Source organism: Heterocephalus glaber, unplaced genomic scaffold (assembly GCF_053883595.1).
Source record: "Heterocephalus glaber isolate CG9 unplaced genomic scaffold, H.glaber_assembly_v1.0 deba00001673, whole genome shotgun sequence".
NCBI lineage: Eukaryota > Metazoa > Chordata > Mammalia > Rodentia > Bathyergidae > Heterocephalus > Heterocephalus glaber.
The window spans coordinates 23,684,374-23,710,174 of record NW_028258410.1 but is presented as its reverse complement, the minus strand read 5'-3'; the positions used below and the strand labels follow the sequence as shown (position 1 = coordinate 23,710,174).

Here is a 25,801-nt window from a genome sequence, read left to right as displayed (position 1 = left end):
TAGGGGGTGAAGGGGATGTCTCCTTCCAGGCCTTGGAGCTGTCACTGCCCCTCCCAATCCTCCAAGTGCAGTGAGCTCCCTTTGGCCCTGAGAAAAGTTCCTCGAGTCCTTGTTTTCAGGAAATTATGTGATACATGAAAGTACATCTTGAGACATTAATTATCTGTTTCATTTATTTAACAAAAAAGATTTCTTATTTACTGCAAGCAACACTGTGCTAGGCACTGGGAACGCTGGGAAGGCTTCCATATATGTGTGTTCCTATGTTTTAAGGCAATGTGAGAAGGCTTAGATTTAAAGTGGAAAACCACAAGTAACGGTATTCCCTGCCAACTCTACCTACTGCACTGCCTTCCAGGGAGGTCAGAGAAGCCCTGGGTGTGAGTCTCCTAAATTTACTGAGCCTGCTGTGGGCCAGGCACTATGGCAGGGCTCAGAAGTACCATGCTGACTATGAGTGTACATTTACTAATTTAATATTAGGTCCAAACACAGGGTCACAACGCGTCCGAAATGAAACTGTGTTGGACTCCCATGGCCTATTTCAAAGCTGCTGAAATCCACTGAGTCTTTGGCATTTGGTTTCTGATGCTGATCCAAAAAAGAGCTGTACTCATGCTTTGGTGGGGGTGGGGGTGTCCTTAGCGTAAATGCAGTTGTGTAATCCACTGTCATGTTGTAAGAATCTCATTGAATTTTTTATGCAAAATATATTTTTGCCTGGGCCCAACTTCAAGACAAAGGGAAATTTAACACAGAGCAGAGTTGATAGTGTTTAAAACTATGTTAACAGATCTATACTTTGTTGCAGCATTGCTGCCCAATAATGGAAGAATATCTGACACATCAGGGCCAGCCAGGCCAAGACCTGCCCCGAGGGATGGGAATTGGGCCCCTTCTCCAAGCTGTCACAGAAAGAATTATCCCAGCCTAACGGCCACATGCCACTCTCTCAGGGCTTGGGAACAAAGTTAGGGTGTGATGTCCTACACTCTTTTTCTGGAATAGCATAGAAATCTGTGTGCTATTCATTCTGGAAAATCACCTTCTATGTGGGGAACCAGATGATTAATGTTGCCAAAGTTCTGCACCTGTTTGTTCCTTGTAAATGAGAGATACTGCACAAATGTCACTTCCCAAAGCCAAGCGAGGGTCAAGTGCAGCCACCACAGGGCAACACAGTCACTCACACCTTCCCCTTGTCTACCGCCTGCACACACAAGACATCGCCACATTCCTGTTAGAAACACAGGCAAAGTCCAGAGCAGAATGCAGGGTGAAAGGATGGCTGCACATGTTCTCAGCTATTGCCACAGATATGTGTTCCAAGGACCCAGTTTCCTGGTATTCGTCACATTTTGGGTTGGTGCATTGAAAATCTGTGCTGTGTGTCAAGTCTTGAGGAGGCATCTTGCTGGCCAGGAACTACATTTCCCAGCCCACCTTGTACCTAGCCATGTGATGAGTCTCATAGTGGGAGGGGGAACCAGAGGGAAGTATCACTTCTAAGCTCGGTTTATATGAAGCAGTGGAAACTTCCTCAACTCTCCTGGCCTTTACCTGCCTGCTGGATGCAAAGGACCTCAAGGCCCTGGAGGACAGTGGAGCCCATGATAGAGGAAGGCTGGATCCCTGAATCACCATGGGAAGAAAGCTGTCAACTAATGAGGAACACTTAGATTGGACTCTTCCATGATCAGGAAACATTTCTATTTTGAGGGTGAGGCACTGAGATATGAATTTACTTGTTACAGCAATATTAATATTATTCTAACAGATACATATTATCCACCTACTCACAAGCTCTCTGGCACAAGCTCCCTGGTTCCTTTCCTTTCAGACCTCCCTGACATAGACAAATGACATCTACCTGACCAGAGAAATTGGATCACTGATGTTACCAGTCCAGTCACTGAGTATTCATAACTCATGTGCTATGTACAAGGAGCTAGGCTAGGCAGCCTGGACACCACACAGAGTCACCTACCCTTCCTGGAGAAAATTTGGTCTGATTTTCCCCTCAAGTCCAGATGCTGGACGGAGATCTGAGACCTCATTCTGTCATCTGAGGATCCAGCCCATGCCATGATATCCTGGTCCTGGACTTCCTCTTCTTCAAAGACTTCACTGTGGGTGACATACCCTTGATATTGCAGAGATTGTCACCGCTTGGGACTGCCACTCTCCTCATCTTTAAGAAAAAAAGACCAACCCGAAGACCTCACCTTCCACCCTCAGTCCTCTTGCCTGTCCTCTAGCTGCTCCCCATGGAGACCTCCACAGCCCCAGTCTCTCTCTGTCGCATAGTCTTCTCTCCTCCTGCCTTCCTTCCTTTTTAATCTAGAATCAACCTGGAGACTGCAGGCTTCCATTTCTCCTTTGCAAATGCCTCCTCTGGCTTCTCTCTGGTTATGTCCAGGTCCTCTCTGCCATGTCCTGCATTCTCTATCAACAGACATCTATCATCAGGAGCCCTACACATAGCAGAACACTGTATCGCTCTGCTTTTGCTCTTGCTGTGTCTTTGGACAGAACCCCTACCTCGGTTCTGTTTGACAGAACTCTTGGCTTAGCCAGCTCTTGGTCATTCCTGAGACTTTGCTGTGAATGTCCTCATCCTGTCCTTCTGTACAACTTGTACCCTCCCTTCTTGCCTCCTGTAGACCTTGGGGCCTCTCCAAAGATACAACTCTACACTGCAGCATCTGCCCACACATCTGAACATAGCCCCTCTCAGGTAGGGACCACCTCTACATCTTGGCAGACTGCCCAAACCCTAGACCTGGCAGCAGAGGACCACAGACAATGGAATTAAAGAGGGAAACAGCTTTCATCTCAGAGTACTTGATGGGACAAAGCCAGATGGTCCTGAGGGAGACATTAATTCACGGCACATGGGGTTAGCAAATACTTTGTGAATACACGGGGCATGTTCCTGATCCCATGCCCACAGGACAGCTCCCAGAGCCTGAGTAAGATGCTGCCTGCCCTGGGCTCGGCTCTGAGGGAGAAGGGGGTCTGGAGCTGAGTCGTGTGCCTCAGATCTTGTCTAAGTAAGTGGGGCCTGCCTTTGGCACAAGTCTCTTGTCCTTGGATACAGAGGCCATTGCAGAGCTGGGGCAGCCATAACCCCTTTCTAGGATAGAGCCATCCTGCTTTGCTAACCCTTGGAGAAGCCATCTGCTCATCCACTGCTGTTACAGTTGCCATTTTAATAAGCGAGTTTAGGAGATTCCATTGAGACAGGGACCCTCATCCCTCTTCTGGGGGAAACCTCACAATTGGTGTTTTTCTTTGCAAGACAGGGAGTGGGGCCCTTTGCAGGGGTTTTTATACAGCAAGTAGCACAGAGAGAAAAAGGGGGAAAACAACCAACTTTGGTTCAAAGATGCCAATAATAGGGGATTTCTTTTCCTGATCTCCCCACGGAAGGTAGCCAACAGTAAAGGCACAATAGGGCCAGTGGCTGGCCTGCTCAGACAGGGGGACGTGTGCTCCTTTGTTAGGACGGACTGAATAGGATGTCCCTGCACCCAGACCTGGCCTCCCAGCTAACAAAGGGCCCTTTTGTCACCCTGGGCAAAGAGTGCTGCGGAGGTTGCCACAGCAACTCAGGGACACAGACTTAATGTGCAAATGACATTTCAGATGAGAAGCAGGCATTCAAAAATTCAAATTTTGTTATGTAGAGTGGTTTCCCTCTCTGGGTGTTTTAAAGAAAACACATAACGAATGAAAGAAAAATAAATAAGCCAACAATAAATATTCATCCAAGCCAAGAGACAGCACATTGCAGTTCAGTGCACTGGTCTCTCCTCACTGGATGAAAAATTTGGCTAAAAGGACTTGTTGGGGGCAATGTTAGGGGCCAAGGGTAAGTTATGTTTTTTTAATCCAGAAGGTAATTGGACACCATTAAAGAGAGTTTGAAAAGTCAAATCGTCTGAAATTCCTCCCTCCAGGAATGAGCACATCTCCGTTTCTGTGTTCATCTGCCCTGCTGGATGACTGACCGTGTGCCAGGCCAAGACCTCAGGCCCCTGCTGTCCATGGTGGAGGGTGTAGTGAGGGTCCCTTGTATGAGCAATCTCTGTGTGACTGTACCCAGCCTTTCGTGCGGGCCCAGGCAATCAGTCTTGCATCAGAGTAGTAACTGATGCTGCACAGGGAGAGAGGCGAGGAGGGCCTGATGGACAGGTGGATAATGGGACCCAGAATTTGCAGTAGCGGCACTTTGTTGCTATTTGCTGGATGACTTGAAGAAAGGAAGGAAGACACGGAGAGGACATCTCTGCATTTTTCAAAAGGAGAAAGCATGGTAAATACAGCAGGGTCCAGGCAAAAGTGGCAGGCACAGGTAAGTTTACACGATTATCCCCATTACATAGGAGGGACTTTCCCGCAGCACGTCATTGTGACAGCTTAATAAACAGTGTTGCAAGGATGCTGCAGCGAACACCTGTATGCCCAACACCTAAATTCCAAGCCTAATATTTCACTCTTCTGGCTTTGTGCACATTTCTTCACCTAGGCATTTCCTTATCCAGGCATCAAGCCATCTCACTTCGGGGGGAACTTTCAAACTGCAAATACCCTTTAAGTTCCCCTAAAATATGTAAGCATGCGTATCATTAAAGTCCAATGTTTGTTTCCATTTTTTCTTTTGATTTGAAATTTACTTGCAATAAATGTATAAATCTTAATGTACATTTTCTCACTTTTGATGATGCTTCTGCCTGTGTATTTCAGAAAACTTTATCAAGACATAGAATATTAAGATCACCCCAGAAAGTTCCCTCATGCCCCTTCCCAATCCCAACCCCCATCACACATACTGTTTTGTCATTTACTTTTCACTATTATCATTAAATAATTTTCCCACATTGCTTCCTAGTCTTAATGGTAATTCACTGTGCTGTTCACTCACTCAGTTGGTTCTTTAATCACCCATGGTCTTCACTGGCCCTGGCACTCGGCTCAGGACCTTGTCAGGAGATGACAAGTCCTTTGAGGCCAGAAGGTCTGGCTTGAATCTCAGGTCCATTGTTCTCTTGGAGAAGTCACCTAGCTTCTCTTTCCTGACTATAAACCGAGGATGATGACATTAGTGCCAAACTCCCAAGCTTGTGAACATATTTGTCTAGAGGTAGGACACAGCTGAATGGTTGCTGTCAAAGAACTTTCAAACCCCTTTTCTTAGGGCCATTAACTAAACTGCTGTCTCTGTTTAGCTTTAGCTGTTAAAAGTTCCACTTTAATGAATGTTTTTCAACCAGGACATTTAGGATTCTGTAGAATGTATTCCAGGGCCCCAGAGGTGACCGTAAAGTTGTAGAGCTTTATATTTTTATGTTTTTGTCCTGATGCTCCTGATATGTCTTGTAAACACCTGTTTACAAAGCTGCTAGCAGTTCAAGATCTATCCTTACCATAAGGACCTTTGTAAAAGTCTTCAAGGTGAAAAGTGGCAGGCAACTCTATTCTTATTCCCCTTTGTTTAAACATGTATATCACTGAGGCCACTGCAGATGACAGAGAATACAGGGCGATGGAGAACATTCAGGTGCAAGAGGGGTATCTGGGAACAAAGTGGAGTATCATTATTCTTAGAAGGGGGAAACAATAGCAGACATCTTCTTATAGAAATGAAATCACCTTAAGATCACAGATTCCTGAGTTCTGGCGGCTCACCCCTACTCAGAGCTGAAGTGGGGATGAGCCCAAGGTCAAGGACAAAAGACACTGATCACCTTCACCTATTTTACTTCCCTCACCCTACAGTGCCCAGCTCAGTGGCTTTACCTCTTTCAGGCAGCTCTCCTCTGTGTTCCCATTCTACTTTGTTCTCATTTATATTATGTCTATCCAGTCGTATTTAATTGATGTTTACCTGTCTCCACTCTTCAGCTGTAAGCACAAATTGTGTCTTGATCACAGTTGAATTTCTTAACCCTAGGATATGCTCAAGAACTTTTTTTATATATGAATTTAACCAGTATTTGCCCAACACTTTTGAAGTCCAGGTACTTTATAGGTATTATCTTTTCTTTTAAAGTTTTCATTTTATCCCTTCGACTGTAGAAGAGAATACAGAAAATAGAAATACAGAAGCTGGATGTGGTGGCTCCCACAAGCCGGGGTGGGATGGCTGCAAGTTTGAACTTAGTGGGGCAGCTTAGCAGATCCTGTCTCAAAATTAAAAATAAAAAGTTCTGAGGACATAGCTCAGTCCAAAAATCCCTGGGTTCAGTTCCCAGTACCACAAAAAAAGAGACACAGATTAAAAACATGGCCTAATAATAACAAACTTTGAATGTGCTTTATTAAAAAATAAGAGAAAAACAGTGGTAATAGATACAGTGTAGTAAAAAATAAGAACCAAGATGCATCATGTAAAGGTACAAGTTCCCAATGAGAAATGTAATTGTGTTGTATACCTACAATGTACCAATAAAAGAAGTTAAAATATAAAAAAAGATACAGTGTAGTTTTAAAAATGATAAGATAATACTAAAAACCTTCACATCAATACATTTGAAAAGTTAAAGAAAATTTAAAATTTTGCAGAGAAGTATAATTTACATTTACAGAGTAAAGATATAAGATATAATGACTCAATTATAATATAAGAAGTTGCATCAGTTATGAAAATTCTTCTCTGACTCATTAAGCAAAATAGTATAATCTTGTTGTATAAAACAGTTTGGCAGCAGCAACCCAAAGGAATTTTAGAACAATTTCAGTTACTAATACAGATGCAGGTGGGATTCAGCAGTGTATTAAATAATAAATTATGATTAAGTAGAACACTCAAGAATTATCTCAGGAATTCAGGTATGGTTCAATATTAATAACATCTACTAATACACTACATAATATTAATAGGTTAGCAGACAAAACCGAACAATTCTTTCAGTAGATGAGAAGAAAGTATTATAAACTATAACTAATTCATGCTAGAATAAATCTCTAGGCAGACCAGGAATAAAGAGCAACTTTATTAATTGGCAAAGAGTAACACCAAAAATTTACAATTAGTGTCTTCCTTAATGGCTAAATGAATAAAAGAAATATGTTCATTAAAGCAAGAAACAGACAAGAATTCCTGATACCATCAGTTCTATTTAACATTGGCTCTTGAGATGCTGGACAATGCAACAAGAAAAGATAAAGATTAATAATGATGTATGTTTGAATATTGCTAAGAGATTAGGTCTTAGATGTTCTCACCATTAAAATGTGATGAGAATGTAAGGTGGCTATACTAGTTACTTGAGCTTGATTTAATCATTTCACACTCTATGCATATATGAAACCATCATGTTGCACACTGTAAACATATTGACATGTACATTGTTTCCCATTTACTTATGAGAAGAAGAGACAGATACAAAAGTGCTGAATTATGATTCCTTTCATTGCCCTTCTGTGTCCTAATCTGAACAATTTGGGGTTTCTTCCTAAGGGTGTGTGTGTAGATAGGAATGTTCTCAAAAGCTCTACCTTGTCAAGAGGTGGGCACAAGGCATCCATGCTGTGTAAGCCTCTGTATTAATTGCCAGGGGCACCAAGATAGGGGAGCCATTGTCCTACCCCTACCGAAACTCATACAGCATGCGTGTTATTATAGTTGGGTGAAGTTGAGACTAGTAGTCTTGTGTGCAAACGGTCATTGGAACATGGAATCAGAGTTTTGGAGAAGTCTTCACCAAAGAAGTGTTACTAGATTTGAATCTTAAAGAATGAGTTTTTATAGCTGAAGGAAAGGAGAATAGGGCTAAATACTCCCAGACCTTAGAGCTCCCACCTGGGAATGACACATGTCATGTTTGCTTATGTTCCTTTAGCTAAAGCAAGTCATGGTGACACCTAAGTTAAAGTGGGAGGGAAGGTACAATTCTACCATGTGTCCATAAGGAGGAAGATTCACAATCAGACCTGAAATCTATGCTTTGGTAGTTAGCTTCTCTGCCACAATTGTTTTCAAGGGGTTGGTCACTTTGATTTACAGGCAACACATTCCCCAGGTAAAGGAACCACAGGTGGAATGGGGCTCATTTCCCTTGGGGACCCTGTGGGTAAGTAGACACATCTTGTACTAACTAGGTCTTTAATTTTCTGCAGTAGGGTGCCTTGCCATCTGGAGTCTTGCAGACATGGGAGGGACTGCCCCTTTTGGGATTAGCCAATTCCTAGAAATAGTACATCACTTGCTTGTGAGTGTACTTTTCAAAAGTAAACCGAACCATCCAGAACCTCCACCTCCAACCACCTTCTTTATTGGGCTCTCACACTCTGGGTCACTGTCTACCTGCCCCAATCACCCCAGAGTGGGTACCAGGCAACCAGGGACAGTCCCTAACCTCTGATCCACCGACAGATTCAAATTAGGCACTCCTAAACCTGCTCTGCCTGCCTGTTCCTTCCTGCGGAAGCCACAATAAAAGCTCTTACCCACAGTTCACTCCTCTCCCTCTGCCTCTTGGCTGACCCCCAGGGCTTCCCCATGTGGCCTCCCATGGATAATATGCCAACTTTCCTCTTGGGAACGGTGCATACCAAACTGTATTTTCCATGGCAGTCATCTTCTAATCTGTTGGCTTTACCACATGTAAATAACAATAAAACATTAAAACACACCTACATTTTGATTGTCAGCTATTTATGGCATAAGGAGCTAAAAAGTACAAGATATACAATCAGAGGCTCTGGGTCCCCAAACTGAGCCATTGCAGGCAGGGTGCAGCCAAGCTGACCTGAGTCAACTTGTGCACTGGTGAGACGGGAGACTCCCCTCTCAGATTCCTCTCAAGGTCACAATGAAGAGAAGAGTGGTCTCAACTCACCCTGAAGACAACACATGAAGCTATGGTATTTCTTTAGGGAAACCCAGTGGCCAACTTTCTATCTGACCAACTGCCAACCCAAAAAAGCAAGGCCAAGCTCTGAGGCCTGCATGGCATCCCTCTTGGACCTCACTATCAGACTTCTCAGATGCTTCTGTGGTGCTGACTGGCTCCTCAGGGAAGGGAGTAGGAATAGGGGACAGGCAGATTGATGGCTCCTGCAGCTGACAGACTCCAGGGATGCCTGGTGACTGCCTGTAGCTGACTCAGATGGACACTATTACACAGCTGTGGCCAGCATTGGTGAGACCAAGATGAGCAGTCGGAAGTGCTCCAGGTGAGATCCCCGGGTTTGGTTACAGTTCTGGCTCTGCTATTTTCTTAGGGGTGTTGAACTTCACTCATGGCTCATTCCTTTCATCTGTAAAATGACCACAGCAGTCTTATTTCCTGACTCAGACAGTCTTTTTGAAGACTGACCCCCCCCACCTGTGATAGATGTATCTACAAAATACGAAACAAACTAAAAAGTATAGCAAGCAGTTTAATGACAAAATATTGATATTCCTTCTAGATCAGGATGGAGACAAGGATTGCTGCTATTATTACTTCTTTTCAACAGCGTACTGGTGATACTAACCAGTGAAACAAGGCATGAAAACATATGAAATGTATAAGAATTGAAGAGAGAAAATAAACTCATTTTTACAGATGAAATAGAAAATGGTGTACTTTTAAAAGCTGAAGCATCTATAGATAAATTATTAGAATTAATAAGTGATTTTAGTGGTGTTGCTGGGTATAAGAGCATCATTTAAACATCAATTTCTATTAAATTCCAGATCTATATTGCTGAGTAACAGATCACCCCAAAACTCTGGCTTAAAATAATGATAATACTTATTATTTCTCATGGTTTCTGCACTTTTTGGATTCAGAAAAGGCTCAGCTGTGCATTTTAGTATTGCATGTGTTGCAGTCGAGAAATGGAAAGAACTGGAACAGGAGGGGTTGACTCAGCTGAGGGCTACTAGGTATCCTTTCCTCTTTATTCAATTTTAGGGTCCCTGCATACAGCTTCTCTGTGTGGGTCAGTTTGCACTTTTTTTTTTGGTACCGGAGATCAAACTCGGGTCCTTTTGCTTGAGAGGCAGGTGGTAAAATCACTGAGCTAAACTCCCAGCCCCATCAGTTTGTACTTCTTCAAAGTCTAGCAACCTAAGATTTCTTATGTAATGGTTTAGGGCTCCAGAGACAAGAATTCCAAGACATGGAGCCAAGCAGAAGCTGTGTCAATTTTTGTTTCTGGTTTCAGAAGTCACCCAGCAACATTTCTGCCACACTGTTAAAGACAATTCACTAAGATCAACCTTTCCCAAGGGGAAGGTTACTAGACCTCAACCTTTGGGAGGAGTGTCAAAAGATTTATGGACTTGCAAAACCACTGCACTGTACTGGCAACAAACAAATAATCATTTACAGTAACATAAAAACATAAAATACAGGCCAGGGATTTAGCTCAGTGGTCTCGCTGCCTGCTGCGCAAGTGCAAGGACCTGAATTCAATCCCCAGTACCAAAAAAAAAACAACAAAAAACCCCCCATAAAGTACCCAGGTCTAAATCTAAAAGATTTACATACACAACTATGAAATACCACTGAAAGGAGTATTTAAAAAATCTTAAATAAATGGAGGGACATACCATCTTCATGGATAAGAATTCATTTTGTAAATGCCAATTTTATAAAATTGATCTAAAGATTCAATGTGATAGCAATCAACATCCCAGTAATATTGTGTATGTTTAAGTAAACAAATAAGCTGATTTAAAAGTTTCTACAAAAGCACAAAGGTTTCTGATTTAAAGAGCAAGGCAGTCTTAAAGAACAAAGTGGATGGGCTTACACTATGGTACCTTAGGACATTATAAAACTATGGTGACCCAGACAGTGTGATAATGGCATAGGGAGAGAAAAATAGGCTAGCAGAATAAAACAGATTCAGAAACTGTCCCATGTCCCATATGGATTTCTCAATTTATTGACAAAGCACTGCAGAGAAGTGGGGTGTGTGTGTGCATGTTTTTTTCAATGAGTAGTAAGTACTGTTTGGTTGTTATCTAGATGGGAAAAAAGGAAAGGGGCCAATGGGAAATTATTTTTGATAAGGTATGGTACTTGTATCAGTCAGTGTTTACAGATACAAATTGAACACAAGATATACAAATATGTAAGAATTTACAAGATTGGCTTACAGTGGCCACCCACTGTAAGGAGTCAGATGAGGAATAGTGCAAAGAATCTATCTGCATACTGGAGACTGAAGGATTCAGTCAAAGGTCTAGAGCTCACTGCAGAGTCCAAATCAGGAGGCCAATGGGTCTGTGATGAAAAGCTGAACAGTCTGGGCTGGAAGCCAGGAGATGACATTGAAAGTGAAGGCAAAGACTGGAGCTCCTCGGAAGAAAGAGAAGCAGATCTGTCCTTCTTCATTTCCCCTTTATACCACCCAGGCAACAAGCCACCCTAGGGTGGGTCTTTCACACCCTAGAGTGTGGAATTGCTGAGCCAATTTATGTGAGTTTCTCTTACTCAAGTTGACACAATCAATCAGCCATGACAGTACTGTATTTCTAGACACAATGCTTGCTGAAGTTTATTTAGAAGTTCTTTCTGAGCTTTAATTTCCCTCTGTTGTCCCCAAAACTTCAGTGAAAGCCTGTTTCTGCACCTATCTTGTGTTCCTGAATTTTTATGATCAAAAATAGCTCTCGACCAGCACCGCTGAAGCCACCCAATAGTTGGGAGCTAAGTCCTAAGCTGGGTCCTGAATGGGCAAGAGGTTGAAGCTCTTTTCTCCAAATAGCATCTCATGTCCTATTGCCACACAAGAATCAGTTCTGGCTGACTTCTGTCTCCTGGCCATTCCCAGGCAGGCATCAGAGGCATTGAAAGACAGCAATCAGAGTGCAGTAGGTAAAGCAGTGAGTGGAAGTGAGGGAACGGTGACCACTGGTGTAGATAAATTCTTGTATGAAAAGGGGCCCTGCAACAGTCTAGCAGCCAGTAAGCATAGTGAGGAATTAGGGGGATTCCCTCTCTCCCCCTAGAGAGCCCTGTTCACGGTCACCTCCGTGGCCCATCATCGGAGCTATTCCATTTCCTTGTTTTTCTTACTCCAGGAGACAGTAAGCGAAGGCAGACTCTAGACCACCACTCAGAGCTTTGGGTTCTAAGCTATTCCCATGGTCCTCCCCTTCCCATCATCAAAGAGGAACAGCTCCTTCCTCTTTCTAGTGCTTTCTGTTCTGGATCTTTGGGGGCAGTGCAGCCCCACCTGGTACTCTTACTGATACAGCAAATCCTGCCTCAGTTTCCTTATACGTAAAATTAGAGGTTAAGCTTACTGATTCCCCCACCCCCACCCCAGGGCCCTCTCGCGGGGACCTGGGGCAGCCTGAACCAGGACAGAGGGCATCCTAAGCGCCGCTGGGCCGTGTCCTCCAGGTAAGGCAGCACCCAGCTCCTCAACTGTTGCTATCGTCACCTTCCTCTCTCCCCCGCCGCCACGCCGCCTGGGGGGTGGCGCCGCCCCAAAATTTAGGGCGGGGAAGCGTCCCACCTCTGGAGGGGGTGCCCTACCGGCTTCCCCCTTCTCTCCCTAGGTGGTGAAAGGTGGGACAGGAAAGGGCCGACTGGACAGGCGCGCATCCCGCGCCGGCCCTCAGCAGTGGGGCTCAGGGTTGGGAGACCCGCAGGCGGCCCGGCGGGGAAGAGCGACCTCCGCGCAGTGCCCGAGCCCCCTGCCCTCCGCGGCGCCCGCGGCCGGAACAATAGCGCAGGCGGGCGGGGGCGGGGCGGGGGCGGGGCGCTCCGCCGGGCACCGCCCCCGGCCCGCCCCCCGCGCTCGCACACCGGCTCGCACCCGGCTCCCACCGCCGCCCGCCCGGCACTGCCCGCGGGAGCCGCCGCCGCCGCGCCCGCCATGGACGTCCGCCTGTACCCCTCGGCGCCCGCGTTGGGCGCGCGGCCCGGGGCCGAGCCGGCCGGCCTGGCGCACCTGGACTACTACCACTGCGGCAAGGTAAGCGGAGCTCGGGGGATCGGGCGAGCCTGGGACCCTGGCCAGGAGCGCAGGGCAGGAGTCACCCGGCGCCTCGGGACGCGGGCGCTGTGGGGCGCACGCGGGGGGCGAGCACACGGGAGCCCCGCCGACGGGCACGTGCCGCTCTCAGACACCCTCGCGGGCACCCACACGCCCGATTCACTCGGATCACAGGCAGAAGTCGCCCGACAGCCACTCGCACGACGACACGGGAACACACTCACCCTGGTCCCTCACATTTCTCCACGAGCTGACACACAGGCACCCACTGTCACTGACACGGCTGTGCGCTACTTGCACTGTTTTAAACGTCCCACACGAGCACCCTGACAGGTCACACACAACGACGCAGTCGCTCGTCCACGGACACTGCCACGCCGCCACGTACGAGGCACCCATCCACACGCACTGCGCTGCCGCACACACCGTCACCTGCCCCTCGGCTGTCACACCCAGTCACAGCTGGGGACCGCCATACAAAGAAGTCGCTCCGACAGTCAAGCTCACCTTCCTCACACGCGCGCACGGTCGCACGCAGCCCGACCCTGGACGGTGAGGCCCCCGAGAGCCGCCCAACACGAGCTGTCACACCCGGGCCGGCGCCGGCTCCGCGCAGCCCTGCGCGCCCCACCCCGCCCCCACCCCGGCCGCCCTGGCCCAGCGTCGGGGTTTTAACTTCTCGGCGCCGCCACGCACTAATTGGGCAGTTTACTAATTGGCCGTCACGGCTCGGCGGGGCCTCGGATTCCGAATTGGATTGGCCATGGCCGCTCACGGCCTGTCCCCTCCCGGGCTGGGGCTGCACGGGGGACACCCCTCCCCCATGTTTCCACGATCGCCGCTCGCTCTCGCTCCCAGCCTGGTCCCTTTCGCTCGGTGCCTGGCGCGACCTTGCGCGCACGAGGTTCGGGTGCCTTGAACCCCAGAGGCCCCAAACCCGAGGCCTCTGACGAGCCCACCCGGGACGGTTAGGTGTCGCCGCGCGGTCGACTCCTCTCTCCCGGGAAGGGAACTTTCAAACTTAGTTAGGAAGCCAGACGGTCTGTGCGTCTGCGGGGCGGCGAGTTGGTCCGGGGCCGGCTTAGCCGAGCGCGGCTCTTCGTCACTAGGAGCCGGGATTGAGCCGCGCGCGTCGGTTTCCCCGCGGCGCCGCGTGGTGAGTTCGCGTCGGGTGGCTGGACCCGCGATCCTGTAGGCATCCCTCCCCTTCCCACAGACTTTTTGCCCAGGCCCATGTATGTGGATGGTGCGGGAGGGGGGCGCCAGGCTCGGATCGCCAGGCCTCCCGCGCTGGGCCTCGCCAAGTGTGTCCTCAGGCCTTTGGGGAGCCGCTTCTGGCAAAGCCCCCCGAAGTCCGCTGGAGAGGGATTCAGGGTGGGGCGGGGAGGGTCTGGGGCAACTAGGGCCTGGAGCGTCTTCGGGCGGAGGTGGACGGCAAGTGGGGTCTCACGGAGGGTCCAGTGACCCGCAAAGTTCAAAGTTAGAAGCCGGAAAGGGGTTTGGAGCCACGTAGAGAAAGCGGTTCTGGAGAGGCTTCCAGTCCGATGGACGGAAGATAGATTAAAAGTAGCAAGTGGAGCTTTCAGGAAGAAGGTTGGATGTGGGGACATCATTCTAAAATATGAAGTAGGCACGGTAGGTCGGTCCAGCCTCAGGTGTGGGGGAGTGTTGGGGGTTGGGGATTTGCCCGTGCCCACCCCCCATTGCTGGAGATAGAACTCAGGGCCTTCACACTGAGCTACATTCTCAGCCCTTTTGGTTAGCAACCCTCTCCACCTGTCGAACTCAGGACCTTGTGCTTGGGAGGCAGGTGCGGTGCCACCGAGCTAAATCCCCAGCCCAAGGGGTGGAGATGTGTACCTTAGAGTAGGGATTTGTACCTTAGAGTACAGGTAGGGAGGTGGGTGGGAGCTTAGCCCAGAGCTGTCCCTTTAGCATGGTCTTTCAGGGAACCCTGCAGGAGGGGGTTGTGCACCAAATGGGGTCTTGGGGAGGCAGGACTCTGGTCTCACTCCTGCTTTATTCTGAGGCTCTATAAACCTCTGACTCAGCACTAGAGCTAGTGTGAATCCAGCAGTGAGGGCCTGAGAGTCCTATGATCCTGTGATCTAGGACCGTTGGCACATCGCTGAGGATGTGTCCAATGGGGGAGGGGGTCGCTAGGCCACCAGGATATCTGAAAGGAAGGTCTGACCTTGTGGTTGGGTCCTTCAGGCTATGGCAAGGTGAGGCAGGGAGGCCACTTGGCTCAGCCAGGAGTCCTGTTGGCAGCAGATCCCAAGTGGGCTGTGGCCTTCAGTGGCGGTGACTGGGGTGGGAGTAGGGCACTGCTGTGACCAGGGCCTTCCCTTTTCTGGAGCTGGAAGCTAATGGTGAAGGGTGGAAGAGGAGGGAAATGCTCAGGCTCCACCCTTTCAGCTGGTCACTATCAGAGCTGGGAGGGGTATTGAGGCTCTAGGTGTAGCAGTGGTAACACTGGGGCCCATAGACTGGGCGGCACATCCAGCACGCAGTCCACACACTGGGGCCTCTGTCCCTGAAGCCCAGACAAGAGGCTTGTCCCCTAGGGATCCAGGCCTTAGGAACGCACAGGCAAACATTTGCCCAAGTGATGCTGGACAACCCTAGGGCAGTTGACCTGGAAGGGCTCTTGGCGACCATCCCCTTGGTGACAATCCCCTTGGTGACCGTTCCCTTAGCAATCCTCTACACAAAGATTCCCAGCCTCTTTAAACCAAAGTCATGAGTGGTGGTGATTCCTTTGGTGTCTTTTGTTTGAGAAAATACACAACAACAAAAAGCTGCTATGATTTCATTTTTGCTTTGAAATAGATGTGTATTTTATTAATCAATAATATTAGCATATATTAGAAAAATAGCTTACCAGATATGAGGCAGGCATATTAATTATTTAATGTAGTAACAGTGCTTAGTGAGCACAGGCCTTGTGGCCCTCTGACCCCAAGGATGTTTCCCCAGGCTGGAAACCATTGATCCCTTCTTTCTGCTTTAGGGGGCAACTTGAGTCATGGAGTAGTATGTTCATAGGTTGCATAGCAAGTGAAGAACAGAGCTGAGGCCTGATCCCAAATTCCTTGACTCCCATCTGGACATTAGTCTGGCCTCCTCACAAGTCTCTGTTGATATTTGGGAGTTGGGAGTTTGTGACAGTCTGCCTAACTGTAGTCATAGTTTCATTCAGATTATGGCAAGGTATTCTACCAGGCTAGGGGGCTGCTGGGGAGTTCCCCACTCAACTAAGGCAGAATTGTGTAAGCTGGCTATTGGAATCGGACAAACTTGGGTTTATAAAAAAACCACATTTTCTTTATCCAGTCTCCAGTTGATGGGCACTTGGGCTGTTTCCAAGTTTTAGCTATTACAAGCTGTGCTGCTATGAACATGGGTGCACATATATCACTGTGGTATGATTCTTTTAATTCTTTGGGGAAGATCCCCAGCAGTGGAATAGCTGGGTCAAATGGGACTTTCAGTCCTAGTTCTTTCAGGTATCTCTATACTGATATCCAAAGTGCTTGCACCAGTCTACACTCCCACCAGCAGTGGAGCAGGGCTCCTCTTTCCCCACAGCCCCGCCTGCATTTGGTGTTGGTTGATTTCATGATGCCAGCCATTCTTTCTCTCTCGTGTGAGGTGGAATCTCAGCGTTGTTTTCATTTGCATCTCTGGAATGACCAGTGATGTCGAACATTTTTTCATGTATTTATTTGCTATTTCTACTTCTTTGTCTGAGAAATGTCTGTTCATTTCAGATGCCCATTTTTGGATTGGGTCTTTACATTTGGGAGGTCTAATTTTTTTAAGTTCTTTATAGATTCTAGATTGTAGACCTTTGTCTGAGCAACAGCAGGTGAAAAGTTTTTCCCACATTGTGGGTTGTCTCTGTGCAGAAGCTTTTTTTTTTTTTTTTTGGTACCGGGGATCGAACTTAGGTCCTTGCACTTGCACAACAGGTGGCCAAACCACTGAGCTAAATCCCCGGCCCCAGAAGCTTTTTAATAAGAGATCCCACTTGTTGATTGTGCTAGTTCACGGGCAACTGAGGTTTTGTTCATAAAATCTTTTCCTAAGTAAGAACCTTCACTCCCACTCCCAGCAGTACTTTCTTACCTGATTTATGTACCGGGGATCGAACTCAGGTCCTTGCACTTGTGAGCCAGGCAGTGGAACAACTGAGTTAAATCCCCGGTTCTAGAATTTTAAATTCCAGTTCTAGAACTTTATATGCAACGTAAACATTTTTGGGTCTGGCTTCCTTATTTTATTGAACCTTTCTTCAAGATTCATCCATGGTTGTGTGTACCTGTAGTTTGCTCCATTTTATTGCTGAGTAATATTATATTGTAGGAGTACAGCACAATTGGTTTGTCCATTCACCTGCTGGTGGACTTTTGGGTTTGTTTCTATGTTGGGGTACTCTAAATAAAGCTCCTGTGAGCCTACTCATACATCTCTTCGAGGGCAGGGCAAGTCATTTAGTATCACTAAGCCTTGATATCCCTTGAGGATGTTGCCTACCTCTGAGGTTCCACAGGGTTAAGTGAGGTGATGTAGGCCAGGGCAGTTCTTGGCACATAGCAGCTACTAATTAGATGATGCCAGTTATCAACCATCGGGGACCCATTCTAATATGAGCCTTAGCATCTCTCTTCCAAACGTCCTTCATCCCTGGTCTAAATATCTTCTAAGGCCAAACTGGGTATCACCTTTTCCACGAAGTTCTCTGTGGCCAGCAACCTTCTTTCTTTTCCCAGGTGCCCCCGGAGACTCGAATGCTTAAATATATGGGCGAAATATATGGTATTATGATTGATACCAATACGACTTTGGAGAAATAAGAAGCAGAGAGGAGGGTTGGGGGAAGCCAAGGCCTGGGGCTGGTTTGCAGTTTTACATAGGGAGGCTGGGGAAGGTCTTCTGCTCTAGATCACTGTCTTGTACATTTATGGACACATTAGGAATTATCTGGTAAGCTTACAAAACAGATTTCCCCCTGAGATTCTGATTCATTTGGCCTGGGTTGGGGCCTTGATAATTTACATATCTACTGAGGCCTCCATCCCTTAAACCTAGACAAGAGGCTTGTCCCCAGCAGTGGTCCAGGGGCCTCAGTTTGTATAACAGAGGTTTGGTTGTTTGTGTGCAGGACTTTTGGGCTCCTGGCAGACAGGACCATGCCCAGGACCTGGCACAGTAACTACCCATAATTGTCCAGTAAATATATGCTGCTGGCCAAATGACTCCTCTACAGCTCTGGGTGCAGCATTGTGTGAGGATGAGTAGAAAAGCTTGGTTAGTTGGGGATTTAGCTCAGTGGCACCATGCCTGCCTTGCAAGCACAAGGTCCTGAGTTCTGATCCCTAGTACATCAAAAAAAAAAAAAAGAGAAAGAAAAAGAAAAAGGAAAGCTTGGTTAGTGAATGACTGGAGTCTCATTTTGATAAAAATCTATGAAGTGGGCCAGGGATTTAGCTCAGTGGTTCCACCACCTGCCTCGCAAGCGCAAGGACCCGAGTTCGATCCCTGGTACCCCCCCCCCCCCCGCAAAAAAAATCTATGAAGTGAAGGTTGCAGTTACTGCCTCACCTGGATTTGAAATATGGGAGCCCTGAACAGCATTCCTGGTGATGAGATTCCCACAGCTTCCTTCTACACAGGACAGGTGGCTGCAGGTGAGTCCCATGGAAGGAGCCCTGGGGTGGGTAGGCTGTGAGCTGAGATGGGTGGAATTAGGGCACTCTGGAAGGATGCCTGCATCTCCATTAGGAAACTATTCTTTACCTTCCATCTAAACATGTAACCCTCCCTCTCCTGCATGTCAGGAGCAGCAGGCCAGGCCAGGCCAGGCACTGCTCAACCACAGTTTGCTGGATGACCTTGTGCCCATTGGTGCTCTTTGGATCTCTGTTCCCCCAAGTGCAGAGGGAAAGCAAATCAGTGATCGTCAGCCTCAAAGGATGATGTTGTGTGGAGATGTAGTGAAATAAAGGCTGAGAATTTTGGAGGCTGAAAGTTCAGAGGACACAGAGCTGGCCCAGTGAGAGCTGCCCCTTGGCTGCATCCCCTTGGTGCCTCTTGGCACCAAGAGCAATGGGAGAGCAAGCAATTGCATCTCATACCAGGAGTGGAGGTCTGGGGGTTGGGGGCGGACTTGCTGCTTTTGTAACAGCCCTCTCCTGAAAATTCTGAAGGGGTCCCAGGAAAACTACACCTGCAGTGACCGACCTAAGGCTCTCCCACTGGGCCCTGCCTCTTGAAGTTTCCATTACTTTCCACTCTGCCTCTCAGGGACCAGGCCTTTAACCACATGCACCTCTACAGGGTGGGTGGGGATGTCTCCAAACCTTAGCAAGGAGATGGCCCACATCAGGAGGCACCCTGCATCAGGAGGCATAGTTTTTGGTGTTGGTTACCCACAGTCAACCTTGGTCTGAAAACATGGAGTGGAAAATTCCAGAAATAAACAGTAAGTTATAAATAAATTCTATCATAGTATATGTTATAATTGTTCTTATTTTTAGTTATTGTTTAGTTATTGTTGTACTGTGCTTAGTTTATAAATTAAACATTATCATAGGTATGTAAAGGGAAAACATTGTATATATAGGGTTTGGTACCTCCACTAGGGGTCTTAGGATAAGAACCCCCTTCAGATAAGAAGGGAGTGTTGTTTTCCTAGAACTGGCCTGGCATATAGGTGTTCAATATTTGATGCATAAACAAATGAATTTAGGGCTGGCTGTTGTCGTCTGTGCTTAAAGATCTTAGCATCTGTTTGGGCCCTAGAATCTGAAGACTTTGTGGAGAGCCCATGGAGTCCAGGGCAGGGCATGGCAGGGGCTTAGAGTCTTTGGATGACCTGCCATTCCTGGGCAGGTGGAACAGCTGGCAGGCAGCAAGAATAGCTGGGTCTGTGAACATAGGGTGAAGTTCCCAGCATCGCCCTCATCCCAGGAATCCCCTGCTGTGTGGCTGTCTGCCCCAAACCATTCGGTAGGGCATCTGGTTTGCTGCTCTGATTTCCTAGAGCTGGTCTCAGATATGAGGGCATCATGGATTCTGGGAGCCAGCACACCTGGGTTTGATGCTGCCTCACCATCATCAGTGCAGTCAGATTATTCAGGTGCTTTCATCTCCTCTGCAAAGTGTGCCCTTCAGTACCTCTCCATGCAGTCGCCTTGAGGGTTGGTGATCATGGTACAGAGCACTTGGTCCTAGCAGGAAAGGCTTCATTTCTATTCCCAGAGGGCAGCATACCTCAGAGTTAAAATCCTGAGGAGGCCTAACCCTGCACCACCCCAGGCTGCACTGCCCAGCTCTGTGCGGGGCACAGCCTGGCTGTCCTAATCTCAGGGCTTCCCCCTATGAGAGAAAGTAGGCTTTGGAAACTGGATGATTGGTTCACACCGCAGCTGCAGCGTTCACTGGCTTGCACTGGTGACCTGTGCACACCACTTCACCACTCTGGCTCTCAGTGTCCTGATGTGCACAGGGTCAGGGTGAAGTTTCTCCCCAAGATGCAGCTCCCTGAAACAGACACTGTGGTACCCCCCATGCACTCACTGCCTAACTGCAGGAATGTCAGGTGCTGGGCTCACACCTGCCCCACTGGGAACTGTTCTGTGGCAGGAACTACTCATCAAGGGTGATGGCAGCTGAGGACTGGATACCACAGGAGTCAAAGGCGTGGGCAGGGCCCTTGCATTATCTGGGACAACACTGAAGGCCCCCTCTCCCCTCGTAGAACCAATGGCTTTTGTGGACAACCAGATGATGGGCCATTTGTCTGCCCAAGCACGCTTCCCTTGCTCTCTTACAGGTGCACCCCACTCCACATCTTCCTCCCAAATACACCTTTCACAGACACCTCTCCATCTCAGAGTAAACTTGCAGGGAAACAATGTAAGACTCTCCCCAAGGTGAAGGAGACTTTCCCCAGAACCTATTCGGTCAGAGAAGGCTACCTGCCTACCTGTGTCAGAACCTGGACTACATGCTCTAGGCCAGCAGTACATCCTTGTACACCCTTATGTCCTAGGCCAAGGTGGGCAGATCCTCCTAGTTCTAGTCTAGAACTAAGTGGTTCCCAGACCAGCAAGCTGGGGATCACTCACTCATCAGCAGGGCAAGTTTCTGCTCCTACTGAACCAGGACTCCTGGGAGTGCAGTCCAGCAACCTGGGTTTCAGGTGCTCTCCGGGTGATTTTGTTCGGCTAGCATTTGAGAAGCAGTGTTTCCCTGGCACCTGAGAAAACCAAACACACACCATTAAACTTTCCCATCAGTAGAAGACCAAGAAACAGTTGTGGAGAATAGTCTGAATCTGGCAGCATGAAGCCTCCCATCCACTGCCGTCCTCCAGCTTTGAGGCACCTCTTAAAACCCAGCAGGCTGGGTGCAGCAGTGTTCTTTATGACCAGTGCTGCCACTGTTCCTGCTCCCATATGGGCAGCCTCCTCTCCTTGGCTGACACATCCTCAAACCACCTTTGGAACGGACAGCTGCTCACTCTCCATGGAGCACCCTCCCCCCACTCTGATTGCCCCCGACATAGTCCACCTGCTGTTTCCGTAAGACTCTGCTGGTGTGAAATCTTCCCACACACCAGACACTGTCACTGCTCCAGATTATTTGATGTTTAATTATTACTCTGCATTTTGAGCCAGTAGATAACAGAGTCACATAGCCTTTCATCTGGTAAGTAAAACTTTCCTGTCGAATGGCTGAGCTTTCAGAACAGGGCTGAATTTCTGACACCAAGCACTCAATAGGCACTCAATAAAAACTGGCCTAATGTCTGAGAAACCTAGCAGTAAACAGGTCATGAAACATCACAAATCCACAGTCTTCTTTCTTATTCTAGCAGACACCAGAAATCTCAGTTGTACAGTAACAAGCTGTAAGCATTGGAGTAATTGATCAAAATTTATTATCCCGTGTTATACAACATCTTTTCACTAAGATATAAAATTACAATTTACCACGACTCATTAAGTTAATAATCACCTACCATATGTTTTTACTGCTGCTCCCAAGCTGAGCTGAAAAATCATCCTGTAGGTTTGGATCCATGTGAATAAGATGACCGTCAACCGCATGGACACACAGGGCTGGACTGCTGGACAGAAAGCTCAGCCGCCCCTCCACCATCATCTTCTGGTTCACCTACACTGCACTTTCAGATCAGTGGTTCTCCACCGGGACAGAGTCTGGGGGTGAATTTGGTTGTCACGACTGAGGAGGGGGTGCTGATAACGTGAGGAGGGGAGGATGGGATGCTCCCGAACACTCCCCCTTGCTTCTACTGTTGATGCATTGGATCTTCTGGGGGGTCTGGGGCCCACAACTGGGCCTCCAGCCTTAGTTTTCGACTTCAGACATCATTTGCTGAAAAGGTGCCTTCATATTATAGCTAATTAAAACACGCTTATCTCGAAATTGGTCCTAATTTGTAAGGATGATGTAGAAACTTGTTGGAAATGAGTCTGACTCTGCAGTATAACCCAGGGTCAATCTCATGCATAAATTTTATTGTTTCATTGTGCTGTGTTTTGACTTGAGCTGAACTTTACAATGTGTTAGATGGACCCTGAGCCTTATGTTGCTCAACTGTCCTGGAAATATTTACTGAGTGCCTTCTGGATGCTTCTTACATCAGATTCTCCATCCTTTTTGTGTTCTCTACATCAGCCTGTGATGTAAGATAACTTTTATCAAAGCCAGATGGTGGCTTCCCATGGACTCTGGGGCTGATGGAAGCGCCTAGGCTCATATCTTGGCACTTGGAAGCTGTGTGACTTTGGACCTGTTACATAGCCTCCCTGGGTCCCACTTTCCCACATAACTTCAGTCACATCCCAGGTTGGTGGTGAGGCATCTGGAGATCCAGTCAGTGATCTCCTTTCTGCTGCCGGCTGTGTAGTTCCTCTGAGCCCTCCAGAGAACAAGTGCAGATTCCACCTCAGGAGTTGAAAACACCTGTTGTAAATGATAGAGCCTGGGGAGCTGTTGGCTCAGGACAGGTGCTGTGCTGCTCCTGGTAAGGACCGCTTCTCCTTTCCTGTATCTGTTCCTTGCGTTCTCATTGCTATTCCCACAGGGAGCCTTTAGGATCAATTACACATTCAGACTCACAAGACTAACAGAGTGACACTTGGCAACAATCTCAGTGCAAGATCTGGGACAGGAGCCACAGCTTGCCGGCAAGGTGCATGGAACGCTCCTCTCTGCAGTCCCTGCCGGTTCCCAGGGGAGCCAGTGCCGGGAGCTCTCTGTGAGGCCCTGCCCGCCCTGGGGCTCAGTTCAGGTACAGAGGAGTGAGACCCACAGCGGGTGGTCTGGAAACGCCCTGGCTGAGACAGCTCTGCTCTCCTAACAATCTCATAGGTTTACTTCAGGGCCTGTACAAGGGACAGGGAAGTTACAAATGTCGCTGCACTCAGGAAAGCCTGACGCATGTCTTCTTTATCAGATATTTATAATTTATATATAGTTCCTCCCCGCCAGTCCAGCTTAGCAGCTGGGGTCATTTGTCCCATAAGCCCAGTTGCTGGTTATGCTAGCCTGTCAACCAAGGTGGAATTCTCTTGTTATAAGGAATCAGGCGTGGTTACTGCATTCACCATCATGTTTCCCTTGGGTGGTACATTTCTGGTGTCTCTTCTGAAGGAGCCAATGAAGTTTTATAATATATTCCACACTGCACATTTTCTCATCAATCTTCCATAACACACACACACACACACACACACACACACACACACACACACACATATATATATACACTCTGGCCAAGAAGGATGCCTTGTCTTATGGGCCTGGGATTAAATCCTGGCTTTGCCGCTTCTTAGGAGTTAATTCACTTATTTGTTCCTTCTTCATTCATTCCTTCAGCCATCCAGAGGACATTCCCTTCCTGCTGTGTGAGACTTTGCAGTAGGCACCAGCAGGTGACTCAGACATGGTCCTTGCCCTGGAGGTGCTTCAGTCTTTCTAGAGACAAAGCGAACAGTTTCAAGTATGTGTGGTAAACATTTGGTAGAAGTAGCACTGGAGACTATGGGACCAACAAGCAGGCTGGTGACAGTCAGGAAAAGCTTCTCGGAAGAAGGAACACTGGTTGTGTTTGGAGGGGAGTGGGACCTGGCCACATGCAGATGGCAGTGAAAAGCATTCCAAGTAGAAGGAACAGCATGTGCGAAAGTGTAGGAAGGGATGAGAGCGTCAAGAGATGAGGCTGGAACATCCCGAATACCAGGGTCACCTGGAAAGCTGTTTCCCATTCTCTTCGAAATGGTGTTAATGGTGCTTATCTCTATGAAATTTAAATAAGGCAATAATGTATATTTAAGTACCTGGTATAGTTAACATTCATTCCCTTTCCAAATCTAGCTACAGATGCCTAAAAGCCAGATCGTGATTTTGACTGAAACGAGGATTTAAAAACACTGAAGGGACGTGGCTGCCTATGTGTACTGTGCAAGTTCATCCTCCAGTTGCTCTTCCAGGAGTTGCTTTGCATCCTGGCTGGAGCACCAATGTTGACACTCTACCCTGGTCACGTCTTACAGTGGCAGCAAAGCACATGCCCACACTACCTTAATGGCTCGCCACTCTGTCCACATGTCCCGTTGCTGCTTTGCCTTGCTTTTCTCAAAAGTGGCTGCTCCCACATACCAGGTAGGGAACCTCAGCCTTCAGTGGCATTTGGAGACATTTCCCATCCAGTGATCAAAAGTCATCCACCGCCAGGACGAGCCATGGAGCCTCCAGGGCCATGCTAGAGAGCTTTTGGATGCAGAATCTGGATCTGGCCTCTTTTCTGTGCAGAATTCCTCTGTGGCCCTCTGTTGTGGCTTGATGAGTCCTCACATCTTGTGTCCTCTCAGATTTCAGTTTCAAGTGTTCCAGTGCCCTGCCCTGGTGGGCCGATGGCCTCATAGTCCTCTGAGGGCCCGTAATTCCTCTTGGGGCCTGGCCCTGGCCTGCGTTTCCAGCCTCCCCTCTGCCATAGGGCCCCAGCCAAACAGATGTCAGCCTCCCCTCACTGCCTCCATCCAGCCCCTCTTGGTTCCCCGGTGCATGGAGGGGCAGTGGTGCTGCTCTCTCCCTGGGATGTTCTTCTTTCATTCCTCCCGAGCTGGCTGGTGTTCATCCTTCTGGTCTCAAATTTATTCTCACCTTCTCAGACTCTGACCCCTTTACACAGTTACCATTCTAATCTCTATCCTGGCCTTAATAAATTTAGTCTTAAAATATTTATACAAGTTTTTCTTTTGCTGATGTATACATTTTTTTTGGCAGACTCTATTTTCCAAAGGTGGCACTGTAACATCTCCTCGGCTGTGCTTCCAAGACTAATTCACTCACCCTCTCTGGGCCTCAGTTATCTCATTTGTGCATTGTTGCCAGGAGGATTGAACACACACACACATGTGAGGAACACAGTGTGAGGGCCTTACAAGTGTTGATAAAAAGGAATTTTCTTGTAGCAACAAGCTGGGTGCATCTCCCACGGAGCCCAGGGAGGAAAGATAGAAGGGAGTTGAGAGGGCTGACTTTAGAAATCCCGGTCAGGTTCTTATGGCTCAGAATCAGGGCTTGAATATCTGGGGCAAGGACTGGCAGACGCAGCCTGTGTTTGGTCCCCATCCCATCTTCTGGCCGGGGTGACCTTGCCTTTGGGAGGAGGGAGGCGTCCCTCCCAGTTGCTTGGGCTAGGGTATCTGGGGCACACTCAGCCTGGCCTTCAGAGATAACGAAATCTCTCCCCGGCCCATGGGAATGTTTCTGTTGAGCAAGCAGGACTTTTGGGTGGCTTCTGTCTTGC

General features: G+C 47.9%; 1 protein-coding gene across 3 annotated transcripts in view; it reads left to right on the top strand.

Annotated features, from left to right (window-relative positions):
• The first annotated feature begins 12,803 nt into the window (after window positions 1-12,803).
• The window catches only part of Tox2 (TOX high mobility group box family member 2), a 127,977-nt gene continuing 114,979 nt past the window's right edge, over window positions 12,804-25,801 (top strand). The window contains exon 1 of one of the 3 annotated variants that reach the window (XM_004858202.4): window positions 12,804-12,930. In XM_004858202.4, the coding sequence (XP_004858259.1) occupies window positions 12,832-12,930 (99 nt within the window). In that variant the 5' untranslated portion in view covers window positions 12,804-12,831. Of the gene's footprint in view, window positions 12,931-13,444; window positions 13,504-13,787; window positions 14,108-25,801 lie in introns of those variants that run through there. The other 2 variants (XM_013077103.3, XM_013077104.3) reach the window with 2 other exon arrangements.